At 46.8% G+C, this 27,492-nt stretch overlaps 1 protein-coding gene across 4 annotated transcripts in view; it reads left to right on the top strand.

Annotated features, from left to right (window-relative positions):
- Positions 1 to 1,071: 1,071 nt before the first annotated feature.
- ISY1 (ISY1 spliceosome associated protein) overlaps positions 1,072 to 27,492 on the top strand; it is a 51,607-nt gene continuing 25,186 nt past the window's right edge. For 2 of the 4 annotated variants that reach the window (XM_075005662.1, XM_075005660.1), the window contains exons 1-6: positions 1,072 to 1,208; positions 9,485 to 9,507; positions 11,279 to 11,330; positions 13,316 to 13,381; positions 13,909 to 13,951; positions 22,322 to 22,434. In XM_075005662.1, the coding sequence (XP_074861763.1) occupies positions 1,206 to 1,208; positions 9,485 to 9,507; positions 11,279 to 11,330; positions 13,316 to 13,381; positions 13,909 to 13,951; positions 22,322 to 22,434 (300 nt within the window). In that variant the 5' untranslated portion in view covers positions 1,072 to 1,205. Of the gene's footprint in view, positions 1,209 to 9,484; positions 9,508 to 11,075; positions 11,192 to 11,278; positions 11,331 to 13,315; positions 13,382 to 13,908; positions 13,952 to 22,321; positions 22,435 to 27,492 lie in introns of those variants that run through there. The other 2 variants (XM_075005659.1, XM_075005661.1) reach the window with 2 other exon arrangements.

Raw genomic sequence — 27,492 nt, 5'->3', positions numbered from 1 at the left:
TAAATTAATGTGATTGTAGTAAAACAAAAGAGATTTCATAGATGAGGGCATAATTTGGCTTACAGACAAGTATTACTGGAGAAGATGTTGTGTAAGACAAATAGCATTTGACTGACAGAGTTCACAGGGCCGGCAATTAAAGAGTTTGTTTACATGTAAAAAAAACCCAAATGTGCTGTAGAATCAGATCTAATAAACACAGAAACCTATAATACAGGTTGAATCGCTCTAGTTCAGCACTCTCATTTGTGGCAACATCTGATATCCAGCACGATTGTCATAAGACAGATGTCCACTTACCATAGGTATGGCCAAGTTTCCCAGGATCCCACAAAATTTGTTTACAGCTTCCAGTCCTGGGTCTCAGTGTTCTGTGCTGTTATTAAGCTCTAATTTACCACAAATATCTTTAAAAGTCCAGCAAGCTGTGTAAGTGCTAGTAATGTTGCTAGACAGTATTGATTGGCCGCCTGCAGTTTGGCAAATTCTCTGATTCTGCACCAGTCAGGTCACGGGAAAGCCCCACTAGTGCGGTTTAACCTGTACTCGTTGCACAGCCTTGTTTTAAGCGGAACTCTCGATGCAGTTGTTGGACTCTGAGGAACTATTCTGGTGCGAAGGGTTTCGCAGGCTGCTATCGGGAAGTCTGGATAACAAAGGTAACGTGCATCCATTGTCGTTTGGGGAGGGGGTGCGAAGAATGTTTTGACTAGCCTCTGACAGCCCCACAGGACAGCCCTGCAGCCGGAGCCAGGCGGAACACTAGAGCAGCGCCACACGCTCCTGACTGGGGAAAGCTGACGAGTCATAACCACCGCAGAACCCCGCCCCACAGCACAGCTAAAGCAGACCAACTGCGCATGCGTCATCGACTAGCCCAGCGGACGTGTCATTGCACTTGCGCCGACAACGCGCGCGTGCGCAAAAGAATGAGCGCGGAGGCAGAGCCGGAAGTATTACCTGCGGCCTTAGCCTGCAAGAGCACAGGACTTGGCGGCCGGAGGGGAAGTTCCGTTTCCGGGTTGACTCATCTCTCCGTAGCCCGCTTATTGCTTAATGCGGCTTCCTTAATCTTCTTCCGGGGCAGCGTCGGCTCGTGCCGATCTGTGCTCTGTTTCCCCGAGGCCTCACTTCGTGCTGTCCGCGCGTGGCAGGCGGCCGCGGAAGGAGGTGCCGCTTGAGGGGCTTGTGAGGCAGCGAGGATCATGGTGAGTGATCCGCTGCGACGTTAGCAGCGCGAGCCCCGCTGGGTGCTTCCCTGACCCGTCCCTGCCTGCGTCCCCCACCTAGTGATGGCTTTGCGCGCTCTCCTCCGGCTTCCCTGTGTGGTTGCGGACCCGGCGCACGCCCGGGTCCCTCGTAGCTGGCCTGCGTGCAGTGGTTAGTGTTGCCAAAAAGGGCTGCCCGTCAGAATTAGTTCCTGGTTTGGTATTATGACTTACTAGCACGCCAGACGTTGCTGCCTTTCAAAATCAGCTGCCAGTGCATGTTGAGCTAATCCACATAGGAGGCCATAGGTAGAGCTATTTTTGAGGCTGGGGTTCACCTCTCAGATTTGACTCCCTGACAACCTCTCCTTGGTCGCGAAGACAATCCTGTACAGTGCCCCACCTTCATGCACTCTATACCTGCACATACAGGGAAACCAGAACTTACAAATACTTGCTTGTTGGTACAGCACCACAACCACCCACACCATCTCCAGACACTCAATACCACCAGCATCTATATATACACATGCACACCCTACCTTTATATACGTACACCCAACTCCTTTCACACAGCACTGTCAGCACCTCCACACGCACCGTTGGCCCTACACACCACACCACCTCCCACGTTACTATCTCTGCCCTACACCCAGTGCTGTCAGCATACCCACCCACCTCCTGCCCTTCCCCATTTACTTTGCAGCCCCACCACCACCTGCTGCAAGCATCTACTAGGGGCAGAGCCCCAGTTGTGGCAGGAGAGAAGGGGTATACCATGTGCAGCCTGCCCAGCCCCCTCCCACTGCTAGCAAGCCTGGGGGGAACCAGACACAGCCCCCATCCCCAGCCAGCATAAGCAATGTGGTGTTATTGTGATTATTTATCCCTAGAGATTTTTAAGTCCTGGCTTGACAAGGTCCTGGCTGGGATGACTTAGTTGGGGTTGATCCTGCTTGAAGCAGGGGGCTGGACTAGATGACCTTCGGAGGTCCCTTCTAGCCCTAGGATTCTATGACATGACCCTAGCTGAGTAACTCTGGTCACCGTGAGTAGCTGTGTGCAGCAACACTAGCTCAAGCCAGGTGGGAGATCAGAAGAGCCTACAGGCTGTACTCAAACAAAATCTGTGTCCTGAAAGGGAGAAATTGGATAGTTCAGAAGAGCGTTAACAGCAGTTGTTACAAGTAACTTCCTGATGGCTAATTGGCAAATTCTCTGTTTTTTTTGAAGAAATATCTCCATTGTAATTGACATTATCTAACAATGGGCAGTCCTCTTGGAACCTTAGCCGTGCGACCCTCTCTGCTGTACCTGAGTACAGCCTGCAGGTGCCTCTGCTCCCTCTGTTTTCCTGCCTGGTGTCCACTGGCCACAGCTGTTTGGCTGCAAGTTATGCCAGTTATTCAAGTATGCCAGTTGATCAAATAGACATGGCTAGATTTTTAAAAAGCAGCAGTAGATGGTGCCTAAAGTATACTTCTGGGAGCTGTCTAAAAGTAACAAGATGACCTGTGGCAACTTACAGACTAACAGATATTTTGGAGCATAAGCTTTCATGGGCAAAGACCCACTCATTCAGATGCATCTGATGAAGCGGGTCTTTATCCATGAAAGCTTATGCTCCAAAATATCTTTTGGTTTATAAGGTGCCACAGGACTTCTTGTTTTTGAAGATGTAGACTAGCACAGCTACCTCTCTGTTACTTGTTTAAAAGTGCCCCCACCAATGTTCCTGATTGTGTTTTCCATGCATGTGTAGAATAAATTTTGTTATGGCCACCATATTATACTCTCCTGTGCACCACCATTGAAAACACATGATGTCATCTGTCAGTGGATGTGGGAGGTATACCAATGAGCTGCACAGCACCTGAAGCTTTCCTGGGCATCTGCCATAGTTCTCAGCTTTTAGGGAACTCTGGCCCTCACCCTCCCAAACTGAGACCCCACACTCCCATCCCACTCATTCAGTCTCCCAGACTAGAGGTGGGTTTGGTTGCAAAATAATAAAACTAATAAAATTAACATTTGTGCTAGGCCGACAGACCTGGCTCATCAGAACAAAGAATTAAATTAAAGCTGAAACCTTATGCACTAAAGCCCTGAGCTGTACAATGTGAGCTCACAGCCATCTGGCTCTCAGCCAAGGCTATAGACCAGAGACTTCACTCGACTTTGTATGTGGTCTCAGTGTTGTACAGGAGCAGAACTCCCATAGAATGGGTTACAAGGAGGGGAATGCAGTGCAGGGAGTCCTGGGGAGAGCTCAAACAGCGTGAACTCCTAAGAGACTTTTGAGCCTAGGTGAGAACCGATAACAGCTCCCAGCACTGAGGAAGTCTGGGGCTGGCTGGGAGGGACAAGGCTTTAGTGCAGCTGTAGCTTTAAGAGCCAACAGTAAGCTTGCACAGGAGACCTATGTGTAACGGAGAAGGGAAATAACCCCCACCTGTGTCCCCACCATCTGGGCTGTGCACACCCAGCAGGGCCTCACACCCCAGGCACTGCTGCCCCCTTTGAGCTCTTTGTGGGGTGGGGGTGGGAACTGCAAAAAAGCCCACCCTCCCAGGAGCTGCCAGTGGCTTCCTTCAGCTCCTGTCCCAACCCCCCAACAACTGATTTCTCCCCTCCAGCCCCTGCTTGGCTGCACCCTGCAGGGCACTGACCCCCAGTTTGGTTCATTTCTCCCCCCTGGTCACACCCCACCTCTCGCCCTGCTGCACAGTGCCCCGGGACACTTTGTAATGTGTATAAAGATAGGGCTGCAAGATCTGAAGCCCAGTAAGGGCAGCAGCTACAGCTGCGCTTACTTGAGCATGCCCGGTACACCTGAGGTTACAAAATCTGACGTGTAGCCTTCTTTGGCATTGTTATTAAAGGTCAGTTCTGGCTTCCCCAGGGTCCCTCAGCAGATCCTGCTGGGCTCCCTTCTTGGCCACCTGGGCTTTGATGCCCCACCCCATGGCTGCCCAGACTCCTGGCTCTGTAGCCAGCCCTGGAGCTGGACTAGAGATGTTCAACTTTCACTCCAGCTATGGTCCCACGCCCTTGGCCAGGCACTCTGCAAAGGTTCTTCCCTGGCAGTGTGGACTTTATATAGGCTCTGTCCCTTCTAATGGGCCCAGTGGGTGTTCATTGCCTTCCCTTTGCCATCACCTCCCACAGTTCATGCTTGAGCATCCCAGAAAGTCCACTTTATTCACTGTCTCTGAGAACAAAGTAAGTTTGCATTGGTTCTCTGCCTGTCCCTCTGTAGTGGTTCCCTAGTCTTATACCTCATATCACCGTTTTTCAACCGGTTTTTTTTTTTAAAGTACCACTTTAAAAAAAAAATTGCGAGTACTCCCAGACTTGTCTGCATACCAGAGGTTGAGAAACATGGTCCTAAAGTAATCTGAGGTCTTGGAAACAAGAGCTATTCAACCTTTCTAGATTTCTGTATCCTTTTCAAGAGTCAGATTTGTTTTGTATACCACCAAGTTACACCTCATTTAAAAACTACTTCCTTACAAAAACATGCAAAAATAACACAGCGGACTACTACTGAAAACTTGCTGATTTTCTGCCATCTTATCAAATAAATGAATTAGAGTAGAAATATTGTACCGTAAACCCTCATGATATGTGCAATCAATTTGAGAGTGTCTCAGGTTAACATGACTGCCTCCCCTGACAGGATCAGGAAACCGCTCCTGACAGCAGCTGCAAGTCAGGCAGCCCTCCCTGACAGGAGCAGGGAAACCTGTCCTGTTCCTCTTGGGCAGCAGCTGCTGCTGTCAGACTGCCATCCCTGACAGGAGCGGTTTCCTGGTCTCCAGAGTGTTGGGGAAGCTGGGAATAAGGCAACTGCCTGGCTCCCAGATCCACTCCTCTTGCAGAGCCAGGAAACTGAGCAGGGCAGCAGTCCTGGTTAGTTTCCTGGCTCCAAGGAGCAGAGGGGAGCTGGGAGCCAGGTTGTTCCTGGTTCCTGGCTCCCTTCCACTGGCTGGAGCCAGGAAACTGAACAAGGCTGCTGCCCTGCTCAGTTTCCCCTCTTTGCAAGCAGAGGGGAGCTGGGATCCTGGTTGTTGCCTGATTCCTGGATCCCGCAAGCAACAGGGAGATGGGAACCAAGCTGCCCCTGGTTCCTGGCTCACTGTCACTCTGGAAGCCAGGAAACTGACCAGTCCTGCTGGGCTGGTTAGTTTCCCAGCTCCTGCAAGCTTAGAAGAGCTGGGAACCAAGCTGCAGCCTGGTCCCTGGCTCTCCTTGACTTGCACAAAAATTAGTTTCCCATGATTTGCAGAAACACAACCCACACGTAGCTCTAGGGTTTACTGTACTTAACATTTCAGTGTAAGGCATAGGAAGCAGTAGAAACAAGTCATTGAATGAACTTTTAGAGTGCACTGACTTCACTAGTATTTTTATGTAGCCTGTTGTAAAACTATAGGCAAATATCTAGATGAGCTGATGTACCACCTGGGAGACGTGGGTGTACTGCCAGAGGTACATGTACCCCTGGTTGCAAACATTCCCCTAGATTGTAACATCTGTGGGACAGACACGTTTTTTTCATTGTGTACAGTCCAGTAATATACTAGGGCTGACAAGCAATTAAAAATTATGATTAATGATGCTGTTAAATACATGGTTTTCTATTACTGTTTAACTGTTTTGGATGTTTTCTACAGTTTCAAATATTTGATTTCAGTTATAACAGGATATGAGGTGTACAGTGTTTTTTTGTTACACATATTTGCACTGTAAACAACGAAGTATTTTTCAATTCCCCTCATGAGTGCTGAAGTGCAACCTCTTTATCACAAAAGTTGAATTTAGAAGTATGGAATTATGGAAAAAGAAAAAACAAATTCAAAAATAAAACAATATAAAATTTTAGAGCTAGTCCTACCTCATTTACAGCCAAGTGCTCTGACACATATGTTTGTTTACATCTGAAAGAAATAACACAGCCTGCTTCTTGTTTACAATGTCATCTGGGGGGGGGGGGAAGGGAAGGGATTTGTGTGGTTCTTCTATAGCCAGCATCACAAATTATGTGTCACATGGGCTAAAGATGTGTATGTCCCTTCACACGTTGGCCACTGTTCCAGAGGACATACTTCTATGATGATGATGGGTTTCGTTAGATAACAGTCCAAAGCAGTTAATGCATGTTAATTTTCATCAGCGAGTCAAATGCTATCATGTGGGGGTTGAGTTTTTTTCCTTTTTGGTGGTTCAGGTGTCTGCATCAGAGTGTTGTGCTTTTGAAATTTCTGAAAGCACGCTTCACACTTCATTCCCCTCAGATTTTGGAAGTCGTTTCAGATTCTTACCCCTTAGGTTGAGTGCTATAGCTAGCTGTAGAAATTTTATATTTGTACCACCTTTGCATTTTCTCAGATCTGCAGTGAACGTGTTCTTAAAATGAACAATGTCCTGGACAATCACCTGAGACTATTATAGCATAAATATGTGATGGACGGCAGGAAAACAACTGGAAAAATACAGTTCTACCCCAAAGGAATTCAGTAATAAAAAATGTGTGCGTTAAAGTTAACAAGTGTCATCAGCCTGAGAACATGGCCCATGGATTGATGGCCCCTAACTGTAAAGAGTCATAGGAATGCTTAGCATACCTGGCAGTAAATACAAGCCCTGAGCCTCCCAGCCATGCTCCACACCGCAGGCCCCCCTGCTTCCCCATCCCTTCTGCTCCCAGCTCTCCCGCCACACACCAGGGACTCGAGGTTAGAGTGGGAACAATACACAGAACTGTTGGGGAATAAATGTATTTGAACAAACAAAACAGATCGTGTCAAACTATATACAGTGCATGGGGGAGTGCTCCACGGACGCAGGGTCGGGGGGCTGGGATGGGAGAAGGTTCAGTTGCCCAACAGCGTGTAGGGCTCAGAGCCGCAGCAGCTGCTCTGCCCCTACCGCCCCGAGTCTGGGGCCCTCTGTGAGGCTGTGATGGGGCCAGGGCTGCAGAGAGGTAGGGGTGGGATGGGAGTGCTGTGGGCTCAGCCTCTGCAGGGTGTGTGGGGGGGCCACTGGGGCTGGGCCTGGTGCACCTGCCTGGGCCTGGTGCGCCTGCCCCAGCCAGAAGCTGCCAAGCCAGCTCAGTGCGGGTGGCCAGGGACAGGTCCACCATGTGGTGGGTGCCTTTGGGGGGAGGCTGGCTGCTGTCTGGGCTGGTGAGGGGGCAGGAGGTTGGGCGAGGCAGGCAGTGAAGGCCTGGGTCACAGTGTCCAGGCTGCTGGCCAGCAGCACCCACACCTCCCGCTCCATTGCCACCAGTTTCGGAGCGTGTCAGTCATTTCCTGCACGACTGCCTGGTTGGCGGCCATCTCCTTGTCCCTCCAACTCTGTCCCCGTGTGGCCTGGCCACAGGAGGATGCAGGCCAGGGTGATGGGGCGGCCTCCTTGCGGTTGTGGCCCACTCTGATGGGCTGTGGCGGCTGCCCGACGACTGACCTGTGGAAACAGAAGGGGATGGGGGACAGCCCATGAGTGCTGAGTCCCAACCCCAAGGGGCTGGGGCCCCTGCTCTGTTGACCTCACCCCACTCCCCTGCCACCTGGTGGCCTGTGAGCCCCGTGGGATCCCAGGTTCCCAGGGCTTCCTGCCTGGTTGGGGTTGGGCCGTGCGTGCTTCCCCGTGCATCCCCATGTGAGTGGGCTGCAGGGCTGTTCTGAGGAGGGGAGGTTGGAGCCTGTGCCCAGGCTTTGTAACATCCTGCTCACCCCGTACTTACCAGCTGCAACCTCCTGGAGCTTGAGCGAGGCTGCTGTCCCAGAGGGGAGGGCAATGATGAGAGTCCCGTCGCTGGAGCCCTCGTCATCACCCTCAGTCTGGGTAGGCTGGCCCCTGCATGGGCGCCACTTGTCATTGGTGTCTGCTGGGAGGATGAGCTGGTGGTGTCCAGGAGGTGCTCCGTGGCAGCTGCCTCCCTCGGCCCCAGGAGCCTGTGCAGCTCCCTGTAGTGGGGGCAGTACACAGGCCATGCCCCTGACCAGCTGGCAGCATCACGGGGTTAGCAGTATGCCTGTCTCAGTTCTTTTACTTTGATCCAGACGCTGCTGCCGGTGCAGTCAGAGTGGCCTTGGTCAGCAAGCCCACTGGCAAGCCTGTTATAGGCCTCCGTACTGCACTGGTGGGCACTGGTTTGCCAAAGGACGTCCTTCTCCCCCAACAGAGCGAGGAGGTCCTTCAGTTCCGCCTTGGTCCAGGAGGGTCCCCTCCTGGCATGCCCCTTGCCCAGGCACTATGAGCCCTCAGACTCAGCATCTGGGGCCCCTGGTGGTGCAGGGGGTCCTGCCGTGCTACCATCGGAGCTGGATGGTACTGGTGCTAGCTGGAGCCTTGAGCAGGGACAGTCCAAATGGGAGCTCATACTGCCCCTGCTTGTGGCACGCTCTCACTTTCCTGCCTGGGAGCTGCCTCCTGTCAGGTGGCCGTCAGGGACCATAGAGCCCTGCCTGGGCTGGGCAGACTGTTACTTCGAAGTAGTGAGTGCAGAACGTCTATGCACCCCCTACTTCAAAGTTAAACTTCGAAGTAGGGGACTGCTCCCGGGAATGGAGTAGTGACTTCAAAGTTAGCCTCCCTTACTTCAAAGTTAACTTTGAGGTAAGGAAAAGTATGTGTAGACACTTTGCAGGCTACTTCAAAGTAGCCCCTTACTTCCAAGTTATTTTGTAGTGTAGACGCAGCCTTAGTGACTCATTAAACATAAAGTAGGACTGAGTGGATTTGTTGGCACTAAGGTGTTACATTATTTTGGTTTTGAATGTAGTTATGTAACAAAAATTACGTTTGTAAATTGCACTTTTTAAGACGAAGATATCACACTACAGTGCCTGTGTGATGATGGATTGAAAAATTCTATTTTTTTCATCATTTTCACAGTGCAAATGTTTGTAATCAAAATAATATAAAATATAAATTCTGAACAACATTCTGTGTTGTAATATAAACAAACTTCCAAAATCTTGGCACTCAAATTTTTCACTATGCAATAAAAATTGCAGTTCCTTGTGATTAGTTTGAGTTAATTGCATAAGCTAACTGTCATTAATCAACAGGCTTATAATGTACATAAAAGTAAGGTCTTGGATGGGAGATTAGGGTATATTTTAGTTTGAGATTTTGAATTAAGCTGGAAAATTTGTTTCTGTTTTTCACTGTTTGCCTATTTACTAGTGCTAGTCTCAATCTGGCTCAAAGGTGACTGACTTTAAAGTATTAAGCTATCTTCTTTTGTTTTGTTTTTGTCCCTTTAGGCTCGAAATGCAGAAAAGGCTATGTAAGTACAGCTCTGAGACTGATTGTGTTGTTGTTGAAAACGTCTCTCACAGTGCACTTCCTGTTGGTATTTGTTGCGCACCACCACAGTAAATGAACACTTAGAAACAGGGGCGGAGGGCCATGATTGCCTACGCTAATCAGCCTGGCATGAATGAGATGTGTTATTTAGCTGTTGAGCTTTTTCAGCATGTATAGCTCTTCCAGCTTTTGCATACAGTCAAAATCAAGTACTAGTTTTTATTTCAAAGTTCTGGCATAGAAGTTAGCAAACCCTGACATGCAGTAGGAGCTCAGCTCCAACCCTTCTCCCCGCCATGCAGTAGGGAAGCAGAGAGGGCCAGGCAAGCCCTGCGCATGAGCTGGGCTGTGCACCTGTGCCACTGCCTCACTCCTGCCCTGCCCCCCTCCCATCTGTCCATCCCCTGACTGCCCTCCCTGGATTGTGACTTACCTGGGCTGCGGGTCACCTTTCCAATGGGAGGCACTGGGCACAGAGGGACTCTGATAGAGGGGCACGTGCAGCCACACCTGGACACTGAGCCTGCAGCTCCCCTCCCCACACACACACACACCCTGCCTCGTCCATGGGGAGCCAACTGGGCACTGAACCCCCCAGTGCCTGTGTGAAGGACAGGGCAGGGGGTGCTGGGAAGCAAGGGACCTAGGAGGGGCTGGCACAGCCCCTTCCCTCATCCCCCACCCCCAACAGGTGGGGTTTGGAGGTGTCTCACATATCACCTGCACTTGGACCATACATAGAGGTCAAAAATGTCAGTGTCTCTAAATTAGATATTAGACTCAGGTGTGGTAGTGCTTCTAGTGGTCCTTACTGTAAGAGCCATGCTGTCCTTTTGGTAGCGTGGAGATGAACACACAAGATTAGTATTAAGTATTCAGGAGGTGAACCCTTACTTACATTATTGCGGCACCTACGCCACTTGTCTGTCAAATTGTCTTCAGCACTGTAAGCATGAATTTATTACAGAATTGCAAACCCCCTTCGGAGACAAATGCCAACATAGATCCAATGTGGTGTCTCAATTTGATGAACAGCACCTTTTTTTCTGTCTTTGGGGTTTTTAATTTACAGGGGAAATTAGCATAGAAGTAGACTGGAGATGCACTGCCATGCAACCAAAGCTTGGATCAGTCCCTCATTTCTGCAATAGGAGCACTGCAATATTGTCTTATTTATGCCCCCTAGCCTTAGGAGTTGTGTCATCTGTCTCAAGCTACTCTGCTCTTTTTATTAGAGGAACACCAGTCTGAAGCAGCCTTGGCTAGAGTTAGGGATGCTGTAACTTTGTTCCCGGGGGCAATGGAGGGATGGGTTTTTGAAGAAAATGTTTTGACATACCTGTTTTTTTTTTTTTTTTTTAAATAAACAAGCTGTATTTATTAATCAGCCACAGAACTCTACCTGAGCTGTTGTGAGAGAAATATTATTGAAGTGTTTCTTTAAAATTAAAAATCTCCCTGTTTCCCTGCCCCTCCAGCTGGCTGTGGGTATTTATAATACTATATTGTGCAACATTCATGGCTGGGTGACTGCACTAGTAACTCATGTTGACCACTTTCTCTGATGATTTCTTCAATGTTGGAATGGAAACAATAGCTAGCATTTTCTTTTTTAAAAACCAGTATATAACACAGATGTATCCATGCAGAACACAACCAGCTAGGTACTTTGAAAGCCTTGGTTTTAGAAGGCCACTATTGTTGGAATGAAGAGATTTACAAGCAAACTAATTTCCTTTTTTTCCTTTCAGGACAGCCTTGGCGAGATTTCGCCAGGCTCAGCTTGAGGAGGGAAAAGTTAAGGTAGGCTGGAGGGAAAAATACGTCTTTTGTGTTTTTAAAAGAATCAGCAACAAATTAGTCCTTGCCTCTTGGCGCGCAATGCAAAGCTGCATGCAGTTCTGCTTCAACAGCTGTGAGCAGAAGGTCTGTGATACATGTAACTGCTGCATGAGGGCTATTTGGTGGTTATCAGGGAAGGAGCTTACACTGGAAGGTACGTTGCCAAGCAGTACGCAGCAAAACCCACAAGTGACAGTTACAGCTGGGGAACAGCCGAAAAAACTGCTGGAGATGTATACAGCGGACCCTACTTAAAACAGCTTCTAAAACTGCAGATAATCTGTATGGCCAAAGCAAAGTTGGCATTTCCCAATGGTAGCAATATGCTTTGTATTGGAAGAATGGTAAGGATAAAAGCAAGGTAATTGAGCAAGCAATTCTAAAAATATGAATGTAACGATAGAGATTTCCTTCTGCTAGATGGGTATATAATCATTAATTGTCCTTCGGTTTGATCATAGGCTTTCTTTGGCTTCTTTCCCAGTCAGCTCAAGAAAGCTAGAAAAAGCCTTTTCATAATCTTTGCACTTTCCTGGTATTGTACTACCAAAGTAGTAAGCATTCTGCTTGCAGAACTATTTCAAACTCGGGGCTTGCACATGATACAGCATGTTGTGCCATTATTCAGCCACGTGGTGTCTTGTATCATATCTATGTTTAAATTCAACATTGGAGCTTAAGAGAAACTTTTAACTCCCAAATCAAGTTAGCTTAGCATATGACTTTGAAAAAAAAATTGATATCAGTGGCTTTATGTTGTGTAAAACCACTGGCTAAAATGTTGGATCCTGAAACTAAAAAAGAACCTATAATCTAAGTCCTGTTTCATAACTGAGCCATGCATTGACTCCAGTGGAGCTCTGTTTTGGTGCAGGAGTCCACCATCTTCAGATGAATTGGCAGATCAGGGCAATAAAAGGTTTTGGCTCAATTTTTATTTCTCAAAATAAGGAAAAGTTTCTTGTTCATAGTAATTTTTGTCAAGAGGATGCACACAACCTACTAAAGGGGTTTGTCCTCAGGTTGTAATTTTGCATCTTTTCCCCCAAGAACTGACACATGTATAAACTCCTAAAAGGACAATATAAAATAATGCAGTAGGAAACAGTGATATTGCAGATAAAACTTAGAACAAGGGTTCTTCGAGGGGTTTCCCAGAGGATGCCCTGTTGTGTTTAAGGAGGTGAGGGACACATGCCAGTTGGGCAACAGTTCCAAACATAAGGGGAGACAAAAAACGTGAAATTATGGCCTGGAAGGAGTGTGAGAAGTGGGAGTAGGAGGAGCTGCAGGGGCATGTGTGTAAGTAGGGAGACTTGAAAGTGAGGAATACTATGAACATATGTATGGAATAACAGAAGTCAGTGGAAGGATGTAAATGAAGGTGGTAAAATGGCTAGTGGCAGGAAAGAAAAATGATTTTTGCAGAAGGGTGAAAGGTCGAAGAGTTAGAAGTTGCAGTTATGTAGAAAACCAGAGGATGGACTTGGAATATTAACACCAATGATAGAAAGGAGAGCGTAAACTGTGGAGATATAGGGAGACACAATAGAATCTGCCGGCAGATTAGGTATGGGCAGAGAAGTCAAAAATGGTGATGCACTTGAATCACAGTGCCTGGAGCATTGCTGGTAATGGAAAATGGAGAGAGGGAGGTTCGGAGAGTGGAGGGAAAGGGTTTTTGTATATGCTGGCTTCAAAGTGGGTGGCTGAGTCCAATAAAATTTCTTTCTTCAGAGCTACAATACAAAATCTTTGAAAATGAGATGGGAAGAGAGAAAACTTGAGTAAGGAGGAACGAGTGGCTAATTTGCTTGGGACTAATCCAGTAACAACCAGGCCATTTTACACTGGAAATATAACATATCAGTTGCTTTGGGAACATTTCAAGCTTTAATATTGAGTGGTTGGAAGCTTTACAATATACATGTATTTCTCTCAAACAGGAGAGAAGACCTTTTCTCGCATCAGAATGTAATGAGTTGCCTAAAGCTGAGAAATGGAGACGTCAGGTATGCATTGCCCTATATAGGCAGTGACCATCTGGGTTTTCTAATTATTTTTCAGTACATCCTCTACAGAATCGAATTATGGAAATATGCATAATTTTAGCAAAGTATTGGTACAATTTACGCTGAATTAAGTATAGTATTTTTTTACTACTAGAATTATTCTGCTTAGCTTTTGTGTAAACAGTTAAATTAAGGATTTACTGAGGTGTGAGCTAAAATATTGAGTCATATTTTCACCTTAACGACCAGATATTTAAAGAGTATGATGCAGGTTATTCTTAAGACTAAAGGTGCAAATGCCAGTACAAGAGGAAATCATGGGCGATGCATTTCCCAGGATGAATAATTCTTTAGTTGTTCGTTCATTGTAAATAGTGTTTGTGCCCAAGTTAGACTTTGATTAATATCTCATTGATATTTCGAAGTACGAGTTCTCTTAAGCATGTAGAATGCTTTAACAGTTGAAATTAACTTGACTTCTGATTCATTAAGAAACTAATTTATGCCTAATTGTTTTATTGAAATAGATTATTGGAGAGATTTCCAAGAAAGTAGCACAGATTCAAAATGGTGAGCATCTTTTAATTGCAGTTGATTTGTATGAAATTTCAGTTCCAATGTCACTTAACTCACTGTTGCAGTGTTCCTGCCTATAAAATCATATTGGATGCTGTTTGTAAGCTGTGGATCAGTGTGAAAATAGCACTGCTGGACAGAGGCCTTATTGATTATTTTAATGCTCAATATCTGACACTAGAGCTACAAGGAACTTCACTTCTTCAGCAGTGCACAGCACTTGTTTCTAGCTATAATGGTTTGATGTTACAATTGCATCATTGTGGCTGTTAGCTTACTTCCTTGCTCACATCAGTTCTGACCTGATTAGTGAATGCCTTTTTTAAGGCTATCTATAGCAAGACCTAACTTTTTATTTTTTTAATGTTTTGCTTAAGTCTTATTTTTCAAAAATACTGGAAAAAAGAATACATTTAAAAATCAGAAATTAAAAATCTTCATTGCCACTGGGAATTACCGACACAATGGCCATTTTGAAGTTTACTAATGAAGCGCTAAAATACATACTCAGCGCCTCATTGGAATGAGGGCGGCCACGGTACTTCGAAATTGATGCGGCTCGATGCCGCACAGGTCATCCAGATGGGGCTCCTTTTTGAAAGGACCCTGGCAACTTCGAAGTCCCCTTATTCCTATGAGCAGATAGGAATAAGGGGACTTCAAAGTTGCCAGGGTCCTTTTGAAAAGGAGCCCCGTCTGGACAAGCTGCGCCAATTTCAAAGTGCCGCAGCCGCCCTCATTCTAATGAGGCACTGAATATGTATTTCAGCGCTTCATTAGTAAACTTCGAAATGGCTATTTGCATGGCCATTTCGATGTTTTTTGGCTAGTGTGGACGTAGCCAAGGAAGCCTGAGAGGCAGTGACAGCTGTCAGGAACCTTTCCTGTTTATGCTTTTAGGAGGAGCCTAGTCAGGGGAGAAAAGCCCAATTTTGATCCATTTAACGGTGCTGTTGAAGATTGTCTCAAGGTTTCATTCATTTAGTTTTGCGAAACGATGTTTAGGTATCAGTACTCATCTACAAATATTAAAAGAAATGAAGTTAAATGATGCCTGTAATATATACAATTTATGACCTGCCAGGACTAAAATTGTATAGGCAGGTTTCGGAATAACACGAGGTTTAGGAATAACCTGCTCTGAGTGCTGATCATGGGCAAGCGAGCAGACAGTTTTGATACCTTTTTTAAGATATTGCTTCCTGTAAGAAAAAATAAAAAACACAGGTCAATGCCTCCCCCACTTCTTTTTCTTTGAGGAGGGGCTCTTATAAAAACTCAGTCTTTTTCAGAGGACAAGTCAATCTGCTGCATTTATTAAAACACTAAACCAGTATTAAAATCAGTATACACAGTAAACTCTGAGTGCACAATTTTGAGTTGCGTGTAATTTGTGTGGTAAGGCTAACCTCGTTCCTGGGCTCCTGGCCTCTGTTCAGTCCACTAACCCCACAACCAGGACGCTGTTGTCCTTCATGAGACATGGGGGTGGGGGTGGTGATCCTGGGGGAACCTGGGCCTCAAGCACTCATTCCGGGACCCTGTGTGGCTGACACTGGTGGGGAGGAGCTCCCCTCACCGCGGACACTGCAGCTCTTTTCCCTGGACCACTTCCCCAGACAATCTCCCCACCCCCGCCCCCACAACCTGTGTGTGGCTCTGGCTCAGTGTCCCTGCCCTGGTTCAAACCCTCCCCCCCACGGTTCAGGCTCGACTCCATCCCCCCACATTTCCTGAACTGTAACCCACCCCAGGCTTAACCCCCCTGCCCTCCTCCCATGGGCCCAACCCACTGCCAGGGTTAACCCTCCCCAGCCCCAGGACTTACCTTTCAGAAGGAGTTCCAGGTGCTCCTGCTGCTTCCCTGGCTACAGAATGTGCTTTCTGCCAGGGAAAAAAGTCCCGTCCCCCGCCCCCGACTTATGCAAAATTTGGGTTATGCAAGGGTGCGTGTGAACACAATCCTTAACGGAATTCGAGGGACTACTGTACGTATACATATTGTCTCACACACACCCACATGAAATGTTCTGTAGTTGGTGTTGTAGTTACTAGTCTTTATGGTTGCTTGAGTCAGTCTAGGGGCCAGGCAGAATGAACACGAGTGAGATCTGGGCCTCTTTTGGACATGCACTTAAGCTCCATTGCTGCAGAAGAAATTCAAAAAGTCGATTTTTACGATGTTACTGTCTTCACTATGAATACCATTAGTTCGATTCTTATGGAGTTCTAAGCTCAACATTCTTGCATCAATCATCCAATGTGGCATAGTGCCAAGTTTGAATTTAAAAGGTCAAATTAATGCTAGTGTGGAAACAGTGTTTCTTTAAACTGATTTTATTGGCCTCCAGAGGTGTCCCACAGGTATTCCACAACTCCCCACAGGTGTCCATTCTGGCCACTTTCACCTCCGCTGCTCTCCAGGTGCGCATGAAGCCTGGGAATTTTAATTTATTTTCTTTCTGATCAGTGTAAACAGCGGACCTCAGGAGCCATCGAATCTAGCCATCGTACCATCATGAGTACTCGGTGGTCTTCTGATCTGAGTTCTGTGGGTCACAAGAGAGCTCCAGCATGGAGAACATAAGAATGGCCATGCTGGGTCAGACCAAAGGTCCATCCAGCCCAGTAGCCTGTCTGCCAACAGTGGTCAGTGTCAGGCGCCCCAGAGGGGGTGAACTGAAGACAATGATCAAGCAATTTGTCACCTGCCATCCATCTCCAGCCCCTGACAATCGGAGGCCAGGGATCCCATTCCTACCCTTGGCTAATAGCCATTTATTGATCTAACCTCCATGAATTTATCTAGCTCTTTCTTAAATTCTGTTATAGTCCTAGCCTTCATAGTCTCCTGTGGCTAGGAGTCCAACAGGTTAATTATGTGCTGAGTGAAGAAGAACTTTCTTGTATTAGTTTTAAACCTGCAATCCTGGATCTCATTTTTACTTGGGAAGAGGAATCAGTATTGAGCAGACTGCAAGTCAGCAAGCAAAATGTGGACATTTACGGGAAGATTTGCAGGGTATGATCACAAAAGGCTACTGCCAGGAAGCTCAGCAATGCATGGTGAAAGTAAAGGAGCTCTGGGAGAACTATCATAAAGTCTGAGAAGCCAACAGGTGATCTGGGTCATCTTCCAAGACGTGTTGGTACATCAGCAGCTAGATGCCATTCTTGGGAAGGACCCAAGTGTGGTCCCTGATTTTAACTGGGACTCTTCAGGAGGCCGTATTCTAGATCCGGTGGGAGCTAAGACGGGGAGTAGAAGGTGGAGGCCAATGAAGAAGAGTATGCCAGCAGTCATCAGCAGGCCCCAGTGAAGCTGATCCTGCCAGGCCAGACCTCTTCCATGATCCTTGACATAGAGCCAGTCCCTTCATCATTGACACCTGAAGCTTCTGGGGTCCAGCAATGGTGCAGAGGGCTCTTCTGGTATTTTTTTAGAATGCTGCAAGCAGGTTGTGGCTGGATTTAAGTACAGGTTTATTTCTGTGGAGCACATTTTTTAAACTGCTACAAGTGGGTTGCAGCAGGCATGGTGGATCTATGCCCCTTAGAACAGCTTGTTAATATTTCTGGAGGTGGAGTGCTTATCCTTTTTGGAGATCTCCATAAAGGTCTCAGCCAGATAGTCTTTTATTTTTCACACAAGTTTTTTGGTGAGGCCTGACTTATTGCAGTTTCCACAATAGCACACCTTACCACGCAGGCACCTGGTAAGTAATCTGGTATCATGGTGCCACACAGCATACTGACAAATTTTCCAGCACGGTGTTCACTCAGCATGAGCATATTTTCTTTTTCGCTCCTTGTTATTCTTAGGAGAAGCAGCTTGGGAATTTTGGTTAAAGTTTTTTTGCACTGCTCCTTGGCCATTTACATTTCCCTGGAGTTTTCTTCCACAATTTGCAGTTGCCAGTGATGACACCCTCGCCCAGCATGCGGCTGGTGGAAGGGTCTGCAAACTAAATAGTGAGAAGAGCCATTTTTTTCAAATTCAGTTACAAAATTGGTACACAGTGCATGTGAATACAAGAAAGTCCTTAATAAATAACATCAACCCATGCCTTTTGTAACCCCTGTTTTAAGAACAGCGCACACATAGATTTATACCAGTTTAGACCGTTATTGCCACCACTGGATTGAAGAGTAAGTGAGGAAAAGGGAAACGCTGCACCTGGGGATAGGTCTTTAGGCAGGAAGGAGCAGTGTTTGCATCAACCCTCCATACCCCTCCCGTTGCCAGACTCTACCCCACTCTGCTCCCAAACCCACCCCTCACATCTCCAGGCCTTACCTGCCTCAGCCCCCAAATTCACTCCCATCCCCAGGATTAACCCCTCTCAGCCCCAAACTGGCCGCTGGGATTAACCCCTCCATGGCAGTGGCTTTATTTATTTTTAGTATGTTAGATATCATGCTGAAGCCAGACAGCAGAGCCCCTTGGGGAGTGAAAACCTCTAACCCCAGGTCCTGCTGCAGCTAGTGGGGTGAGGAGCCCCTCTCCAGGTGGAAGGGTCACAGTGCACAGGGGGGTGGAGCCAGCTTCCCTGGGCTGTGCTGAGGGCACAGGGTACAAAGAATTCATGCAGCCTGCCTGAAAACAGCCCCTTGCCTGAGTTACAGCTGGGAAGGGTCAAAACACAACTGGCTCCAGCCCTCCTAACACAGTCAATGGGGACAGGAGTGCTCAGGTGGTGAGGAGCCTACGCCAGGCAGTGTGACATGCGCTCAGCAGAAAGAAGGCTGGTAGAGGTGTTCTGGCAAGGGTGAGACGAGCCACGTCTATTAGAGGGATGTGGCTGCTCGGGTAGTGAGGTGAGTCGGGGCTCACTACAGCTCCCTGCCCTGCTGCTGCTGAAGTAATGGAACCATATTTAATTAGTTTACCAGCTGGATCCCTCCTGGCAGCCATTAAAACAATTACGTTTAATTTGTCTGTTTCAGTGGCAGCAGGGCAGGGAGCTGCAAGAAGAGTCAGCAGCATCAACATCTGGAGCAGCAAATGCTCTGGAGCTGTTGGTTGCCAATCCCTGGGCTGGTGGGATCGACACCCCCCTGCACATCATGCGACTGCTGAGCTGTGCGTACCCTGCTCCCAGACACCAGCATGTCCAACACAGGCTTTTCCTGCTTTTAATGTCCAGTTTACAGGGCTTTGTTTCACACACACCCTTCCCTTCCCCTCTCCTCCCCTCCCCGCATCTGCAAACTGCTAAGATCTTACCATGGCCACAATGAAATGATCTGGATAAGTAATAGCTTCTGTTCTGCAGAGATTGATTCATTGTCTTCCTTAAGACACCAAAAGTGGCTTTGGAAAAAACCAGTTGCAGTGGTTGTCAAATGGAGACCCGTTCATTCTATGGTTAAACGCTTTGTGTCAAATTTAAAAGTTGTATCTAAATTTTAACCTTCATTGTCTTCAGTAGGCAGTGTCAGTGAGGAAGGTAAAGTTGCTACAATGAGGAGAAAAAAAAAAAGATCTAAACAAGACCTTATTCTGTAGTGGCTGGAGAAGGCTGACAGGAAGAGAGCAAGAGCCACTGCTAACCAAAAGTGGACACAGAAGTGGCGACAGAGTGTCCTACAGCGTTTCCAAAGAATGCTTGAGTACAGGACAGAGGATTTGGCAGAGCTCCTGACAACTGTCAGGGAGCAAATCGAGATCCTGTGTTCCATATTGGAGCGGGAGTGGGACATTCACCACAGGACTAATTATGTGGACTTAACACCCTATTGCCTGGCCTCCCCTCGATATAGTTTGGCCCCCCTCTCATCGGGGTCCTCAGACACGGTGGGGTGGGGGAGGGAGGGCAAGGGCAGTCTCCTGCTCCACCTCCATGACTTCTCTTTCTCTGTAAAAAGTGGTTCCACCACACGACAGCACTTTTTTCCTACCCCTTAAACCTTTCCTCTAAGTAAAATATTCTTTTTGTAAAAACCACAGTCTTGTTTCTTGGTTCCCATGGGGTGGGGTGCAGTTGGAGGTACTTTCATAAAGGTCAAGCAGACATCATTGTGGAGTGTGGGGTGGTATCACAATAGTTAAATGAAGCATAATCGTGTGTGTATCTGTTCATTCATAAAGCTGTTTTTTAAAGTCTCCTTGATTGCTGATGTTTCTGCATGTGTGAATGGCCTCTTGTCCAGCTGTGCATATCCCTACTCATGGCATCTGCCTCTGCAACCCAGGCTGGCATGAAATTATCCCTCTTTGATTTGCAAATGTTATGGAGAATACAGCACGATTCAACCATGGTGACGATGTTGGTTTTGGAAAGGTCCAAATGGGTCAAAAGGCATGTGAATGTGGCTTTTTAAATGGTCAAAGGCACATTCCACCACCATTCTGCATTTACTCAGCCTGTAGTTGAAGTGCACCTTGCTGTCGTCCAGGGTGCCTGTGTAAGGCTTTATGAGCCAAGGAAACAGAGGGTAAGCAGGATCGGCCAGTATCACTGTGGGCATCTCCACACTGTTAGTCTTGATTCTTTCCCTCCCCCCCCCCCCCCCCCCGGTCTGGGAACAAGAACCCATCCAGGAGCTTTCTATACAGAGCCGAATTTTTAAAAATGTGCACATCATGCACCTTTCCTGACCATCACACGTTGATGTCAAGTGACCTTTGTGATCCATCAATTCCTGCAGCACCATGCAGGATTACCCCTTGTGGTTTATGTATTGTGAGGCCAGGTGGTCCAGGGCTATGATGGCAATGTGCATTCTATTTATTGCTTCATCACAGTTATGAAACCCCATGGCAGCAAAACTGTCTAGTATGTGCTGGACATTTCCAAAAGTCATGGTCTTCTGCGTCAGATGGTGCCAGATTGCATTGGCTACATACATTACCGTGGCCCCCACAATAGATCTGCCCACGCCAAATTGGTTTCCCACAGACCAGTAGCTGTTGGATGGTGCAGACTTCCACAGAGCAATTGCTACTCGCTTATGAACTGTCAAAGCAGGTCACATTCTGGTCTCACTGGGCTTCAGGGTGGGAGACAGCAAATCACAAAGTTCCATGAAAGGGGCCTTGTGCATGTGGAAGCTCTGCAGCTGCTGCTGGTCATCCCAGACCTCCAAAACGATGTGGTCCCACCAGTGTGTGCTGGTTTCACATCTCCAGATATGGTGCTCCACTGTAAGCAATGCATCCAAGACAACCAGCAGCTCTGCATTCTTGGTCTCCAGTTCTTCAAAATCATCAGAATCATTCCCTTCCTCTTCATCCATCTTATCCTCCCACTGCCTGTGTCTAAGTAAATACTGCACAACATTATGGGAAGTGGTCATAACACAGTGTAATGGCTGTAAGCTGTTGAGGACACATGCTAATGCCAGTGTGAGCCGGGGCAGGCTTTGGTAGTGGCATGAAATGACTTGGCCTATCCATTTATTTTCAAATGGAGATCCGGGGTGGATGATGTCAAACAACCACAAGCATTTTTGGCACATTTTTATTCCCATGAGCCATTGGTGCAAAGCCCATAATGCAACAGGCACTGTGGGATGGGTACCCACAATGCATTTCTCATGCAGTTGAACGTAGGTAAGGCAATGGAGACATGCTAAGTCGACTTTCTGAACATTTGTGAAAACTCAACTTTGATTTTTATAAGATCTAGCTTTAAAAAGTCATCTTAACTAAATTCAACTTCATTTCATCGTGTAGATATAGCCACAGATTCTTAACTAGGGACTTTATTGTGTCATGTTTGGATCCTGAATCACAAACTCTTTACTGTTCTTCAGCAGAGTTTTATTTTCATAGCTATTCTGCATCATATTTTCTCATATCTTGTTCTTGATTTAAGGCAGGTGTCATTTGCACTTCAGGATCATCAGTCTGCACTCTTTGGCCCTCATAGTCTCAGAATGATGATCTGGCACTTTTGCTTCTACAGTCTCTCTTTTGTAATTTGTTGGTGTCTTCTCTTTCTCCACACATACCCTGTTCACACACAGAACATGTACCTCATTCACATACATGTGATTTCAAAAGCAAACTTCTGCCAAAATAATTCTTTCAAGGCAGAATGTGGGTTAAAGCAATTTTCAGTGTTATTAAACAATGTATACATTTACAATAAGACAATTTCATCAAATAAACCTATACTAAAATTATTTCATTGTAAACTAAGTAAAACAATTTTACCATGCAGGACAGTGTGCTCAATTTATGTCTTTTCAGCTCTCAAACAGATAGTTATGTATGAAGTAAAGCCTCTGGTTAGAGCAAGGAAAGTGGTGGGTTTCCAACAGAAGTTTGGGATCAGGGGAACAGGGAGAAATGAGTCTTTTCAGAATGGTTAATATCAGAACTTATGGATGTGTGTGTGTGTGTGTTTTATCTTGAAGCCGGTTTAGGTGAATTCAGAATTCGAGACTTGAATGATGAAATTAACAAACTCCTAAGAGAGAAGGGACACTGGGAAGTTCGTATAAAGGAATTGGGAGGTCCTGATTATGCAGTAAGTATAAAACAATTGTATTGGCAAACCATGTCCCTGCTGTGAACTATAAATGGCTAGCAAAGTGAAAGCTTACGGGGGTGGAATAGCTTATTGATTAAGCATTGCTAAACCCAGGGTTGTGAGTTCAGCCCTTGGGGAGGTGCATTTAGGGATCAGGGCAAATAGATTTAAAAAAAAATGGTGCTTGGTCCTGCCAAAAGGGCAGTACACTGGACTTGATGACCTCCCAAGGTCCCTTCCAGTTCTATGAGATGTGTATCTCCAGTACTAGAAAACTGAATCTGTTGCACATTGGTTGATAAGAATTTAGTGCATAAAACAGATCTGTTGAACACATTTGGTTACTTCCTCCTTGTGTCTAGTATTTTAGAGTTGACAAATCTTGTTTAATCTTTAAGCATGCTGAATGGCATGCTATATCAAATAGTGATGTCCTATCTTTCTCTTCTTCTCCAGGTACTGAAAATAACTATTTGTTTACTTTCTTTCAGCATTAGGGCCTTATTAAGATAAGGTTATTGGTACTTTTTGTTCAGAATCAGAAAAGATGCACAACCCCCGCTGTCCTTCATTACATGTCAGTTGGTGTGTAAATGTGTTTAGCAGAGAGTAAATGCCCTGACTGTTCATAAAAAAACATGGCTTTTGACACTCTGACACAAAACATCTCATGATGAAAAATCAAATGTAATTTCTGCCGATTTTATCAGCTCCTTTTATTGAAACTTAGGCTGTGTCTACAATACGAGATAAAATCAAATTTAAAGGAGTTAGCGTGTTACTAAAAGTCACTATTTTCACTGTAAATACCATTAGCTCAATTTAGTAAGCCATAATACCTGTAACAAAATGTTGATATTACTGGATGGGCATAGCAAATTTCTAATAAAGGCTAGCGTGGAAGCGCCATGTCTTTAATTCGAATTTGTTAGCCTCCAGAAGTCTCCCATATGTATCCCACAAAGCTGCACTGCGATCCTTCATGTATGGCTGCTTCCTTCTCTGCTGCCCTCCATCCAGGTGTGCAGGAAGGACGTCACAGGAATCCTGACAATTTTTGATCGAATTAGAATTTGAATTTGAATTCAGCAGCACCCAGGCCTGCAAATATAAAGGGCACCCATAATGGAAAAATTCCTTTGCACATCACATCGCATCAGTAGCAATCGCATTAGTAGCCGTGTCCTGCAATCATGAGCACTCAGGGTAGTGGTCTGCCTAGTGGTTCTCAGGCTTGCAAGAGAGCCCCACCATGGACCTATCAGGAGATTCTGGATCTTGCAATTTGAGGAGACTAATTCATGGTTAAGAGACTTGAAGTGACCAAGAGAAACGCAGCAATCTATGAGCCTATTTTGCGTGAGGTGACCGCCAGAGGTTACTCTCAGGACTCTTCTGCTGTGCCATGTGAAGATGAAAGAACTCTGGCAGGCCTATCAAAGAGTCGGGGAAGCCAACCAGTGGTTGGGGCAGCTCCACAGACCAGCCACTATTATGAACAGCTGCACATGCTTATGCACATGCAACCCCACCATGGAGCCCAGTCTTAATGATGACACTTGTGGAGGTTCTGGTCTGGAGTCCAGGGTGAGCCAAGAAGAGCTAGGTGCCTCAGAGGAAGGGTGTGACGGAGAGGAGGAAGGGGGCAATGAGCAGGGGATTGAGGAATTTCTTCCCGACAGCCCCGAACTCTTCACCATAGACCTGGAACCAGTCCCCTCCACGCTGGTCCCCTCTACACTGGAGCCCCCTGAAGCAAGCAGTTTGGGTGAGCATTTATTCTGCATGCTAGAAGTGGGTTGTGGTTGGGTATAGGTATAGGTTTGGGTGTGGGTGCAGGTTTGCTATGGATCCGTGTTCCTCAGAACAGTGTGTTAATGTTTCATGGGATGGAGTGCTTCTCTTTATTGGATATCTCCTTGAGGGCCTCTTCTAGGCACTCTTGTATTTTTGGACGAGGTTTTTGGTTAGGCCTAACTTCTTGCAGCTTCCATGGTAGCAGACTGTGCCACACCAGACAACCAGATAGTGATGTGTCATGGCGCCACACAGCATTTTAGTATATTTTCCAGACTTGTGGTCACACAGGATGAGCAGGTCGTCTTTGTCCATATCTTATAGTCTTAGGAGAGTGATGTCTTCTTTGGCAACCTACAGAAGCATGGGAATTTGTATCCAATTTGCTGCTTGTGCTCCCTGCCCTCTTATGTTTCCCTGGAGCAGCTGGTGGGCGCTCTGTTCCCTGCCTGCCTCCCACACGTGTTGCAGGCTTTGCAGGGCTTCTTCCCTCCCATGTCTGTTTCCACCCAGCATTTCTTTTTACTTTACAGGGATCTGCCCCACAAGGCATCCCTGTGGCTGTAATCAAGCCCTTCCCCACTATCCCCTGTGCTCCTTGTTCGTTGGGGAGGATTGCTCCAGGAGCGGCTGAAAAATTTTTTTCCCCTGCCCCAGGACACTTGATGGCTTCCCCTGCTTTGCAGCCCTCCCCTTCCCCCAAAAAGCAGACAATTGCTTATAGCTTATCCTGTCCACGAAGAAATGTGCTGGCTGAGTGATGGTAAATGATGTATTGTGATAGTACACACAGAGACCCATTCATTCCATTTGAAAGCACATGGTGTGAATTATATCTTAATTTTGATTTTCGCTTTCCAGCTGTCATGCCTAACGTGGGAGATGGGTTTGAGAAAAAGGTGCAAGCGGGATCTCATCCTGCAGCTCATGAAGCAGAGTGAATCAGAAAACAGTAAGATGACAAAGGATGCTACTCAGTGATGTCATAGTATGGCTCAGTGGCGTTAGAGTTAAGCTGAGTTGCAGCAGAGAATGCTTGATTTCCAGCGACAGCAAGCAGCAAAACAAAGTGAGGCCGAGGCAAAACTCGTAATGGCAGTGACTGAGTAAATGGAGGTTCTGCGCTCCCTGCTGCAGCTGCAGAGGGATTCCCAGCACAGTACTGCAGGAGCCAATATCTGCTGGCCAGAGTCCCCTGAAGAGAGGTCACCCACCCCTTGTCGTCGTGATCCCTGAACACGGGGAGGGAAGGCAAGGATAGCCTGCCGCTCTAGTCCCAAGGGCCACTGCAAAAGGCTATTCAAACACTCTTGACAACGCTTCTTTTGCCTGCTATCTAACCCTCTTCTCCCCCCAAAATAAAATCATTCTTTTGAGCTCAGTGTGATTTTGGGGAGTGCATGAGTGGTAGGGAACATAAATCGTTGTGGGGAACCAGGTGGGTTGGAGGAGGGCTCAAGGCACAGCTGCCCACTGCTGTGCCACGGTCTGCAGCGGGGACACAGCTAACAGAACTGGTTGGGGGTGGACAGGGCTGATAGCACAGCTGCCTGCTGCTACATCAACATCCACAGAGGACGTATGGCTCAGGGAACCTGGGCAGCTTTGGTGGAGGGCTGAAGGCACAGCTGCCCACAATATGCATTCTATTTGCTGTACCTTAACTCCTTCCCACCAAGTAAACACGTTCATTCATTGAGATATGGTTTGATTTATTGGTGGTATGTCAGAGCATGTGTGTTACAGATCATTCATGAAGCTGTTTTAAAGCGTTCCTTATTGCTGGTGTCTCAGCGTGGTTATTGATGAATGATTGAGTAAGTGACTGCGAGTAAGACCTGCCTATGGCCTCAGCTTTGGAATTCCAGATGGACGGAAAATTCTCTCGTCTGGATTCACAAATTGTAATACAGAATGATGCATGCTGTAATCAGGGTGGGGACATTACCTTCAGAAAGGTCCAAACGGGTCAGTAAGCATCTGAACCTCGCTTCTAAATGGCCAGAGGCACATTCCACCACCATTCTGCACCTGCTGAGTCTGTGATTGAAGTTTTGCTTGCTGGGGTCCAAGGCTCCTGCATAGGACTTCATGAGGCAAGGGAGCAGAGGGTAAACAGGGTTGTCCGATATTACAATAGGCATCTCCATATTGCCAGTTGGGATTTTTTGGTCTGGGGGGAAAAAGTCCCATTCAGGAGCTTTCTGTACAGCCCAGAATTTTGGAAGGTGAGTGCATCATGAAGCCTCCCTGACCATCCAGAGTTGATATCAGTGAAATGACATTTGTGATCTACCAACCACTGCAAAACCATGGAGAAATATTCCTTTCTGTTTATATACTGAGAGGCCATCAAGGTGAGGGACCAGGATGGAGTGGGTGTGCCATCTATTACCACACTGAAGTTAGGAAATCCCTGGTCAGCAAAGCCATCCACTATTGCCTGTACATCTCCCAGGGTTACGGTCTTCTTGAGGCGATGCCAACAGATTGCATAGGCCACTTGCATCACCATGGCCCGTACAGTAGGTCTGCCCACCCCAAATTGATTTGCTACCGAGTGGTAGCTGTCAGGCACTACAGACTTCCTCAGAACAATTGCCACTCACTTCTAAACCGTAAAAGCTGATCTCACCTTGTGTTACTGCGCTTCAAGGTGGGGGCCAGTACATCAAAAAGTTGCATAAAAGTGAACATGTGCATGCCAAAGTTCTGCAGCCACAGCTCGTTGTCCCAGGACTCCAAAATGATGTGGTCCCACCAGCATGTGCTGGTCTCATGAGTCCAAAACCACCACTCCAGTGTCAGCAATGTATCCAGGGCAGCTAGACCAGTTGTGGGATTTCCTCTTCAAAACCCGCATCATCATCATTACGATACAGAACCACCATTGAGCTTTTTAATTGAAAGCAAAATTGTGTGACAGCCAGTGTGGTTGGTAGAACGATGTGCGCTATGAGTTGAAGCATTTGGGGATCCATGCTTGCACTGGCAGAGAAAATGCTGCAGGAAATGGTGCAATCTCCAGTTCTTTTTCATGCAGTTGCTGGGTGCTCAGAATTCTGGGACAGTGCTTTGGCTTTTGGGATTCAAACATGAAACACCCACAAGGAGCTGGAGCTAAGGCACTGGGGGATATGTACGCACAGTGCACAACTCTTGCTGTCAAACATGCCAAGGGTAATGGGGACGCAGAAACTCAACACAGAAAAAACAATGGATTGAATTTCAGGAAGGTTTGTGGACACTTAAATTTGA

The sequence above is a fragment of the Carettochelys insculpta genome, chromosome 11, assembly GCF_033958435.1.
Source record: "Carettochelys insculpta isolate YL-2023 chromosome 11, ASM3395843v1, whole genome shotgun sequence".
NCBI classification, from domain to species: Eukaryota; Metazoa; Chordata; order Testudines; family Carettochelyidae; genus Carettochelys; species Carettochelys insculpta.
Note: the sequence above shows the minus strand (reverse complement) of the source record. Positions and strands in the feature narration are given on the sequence as shown.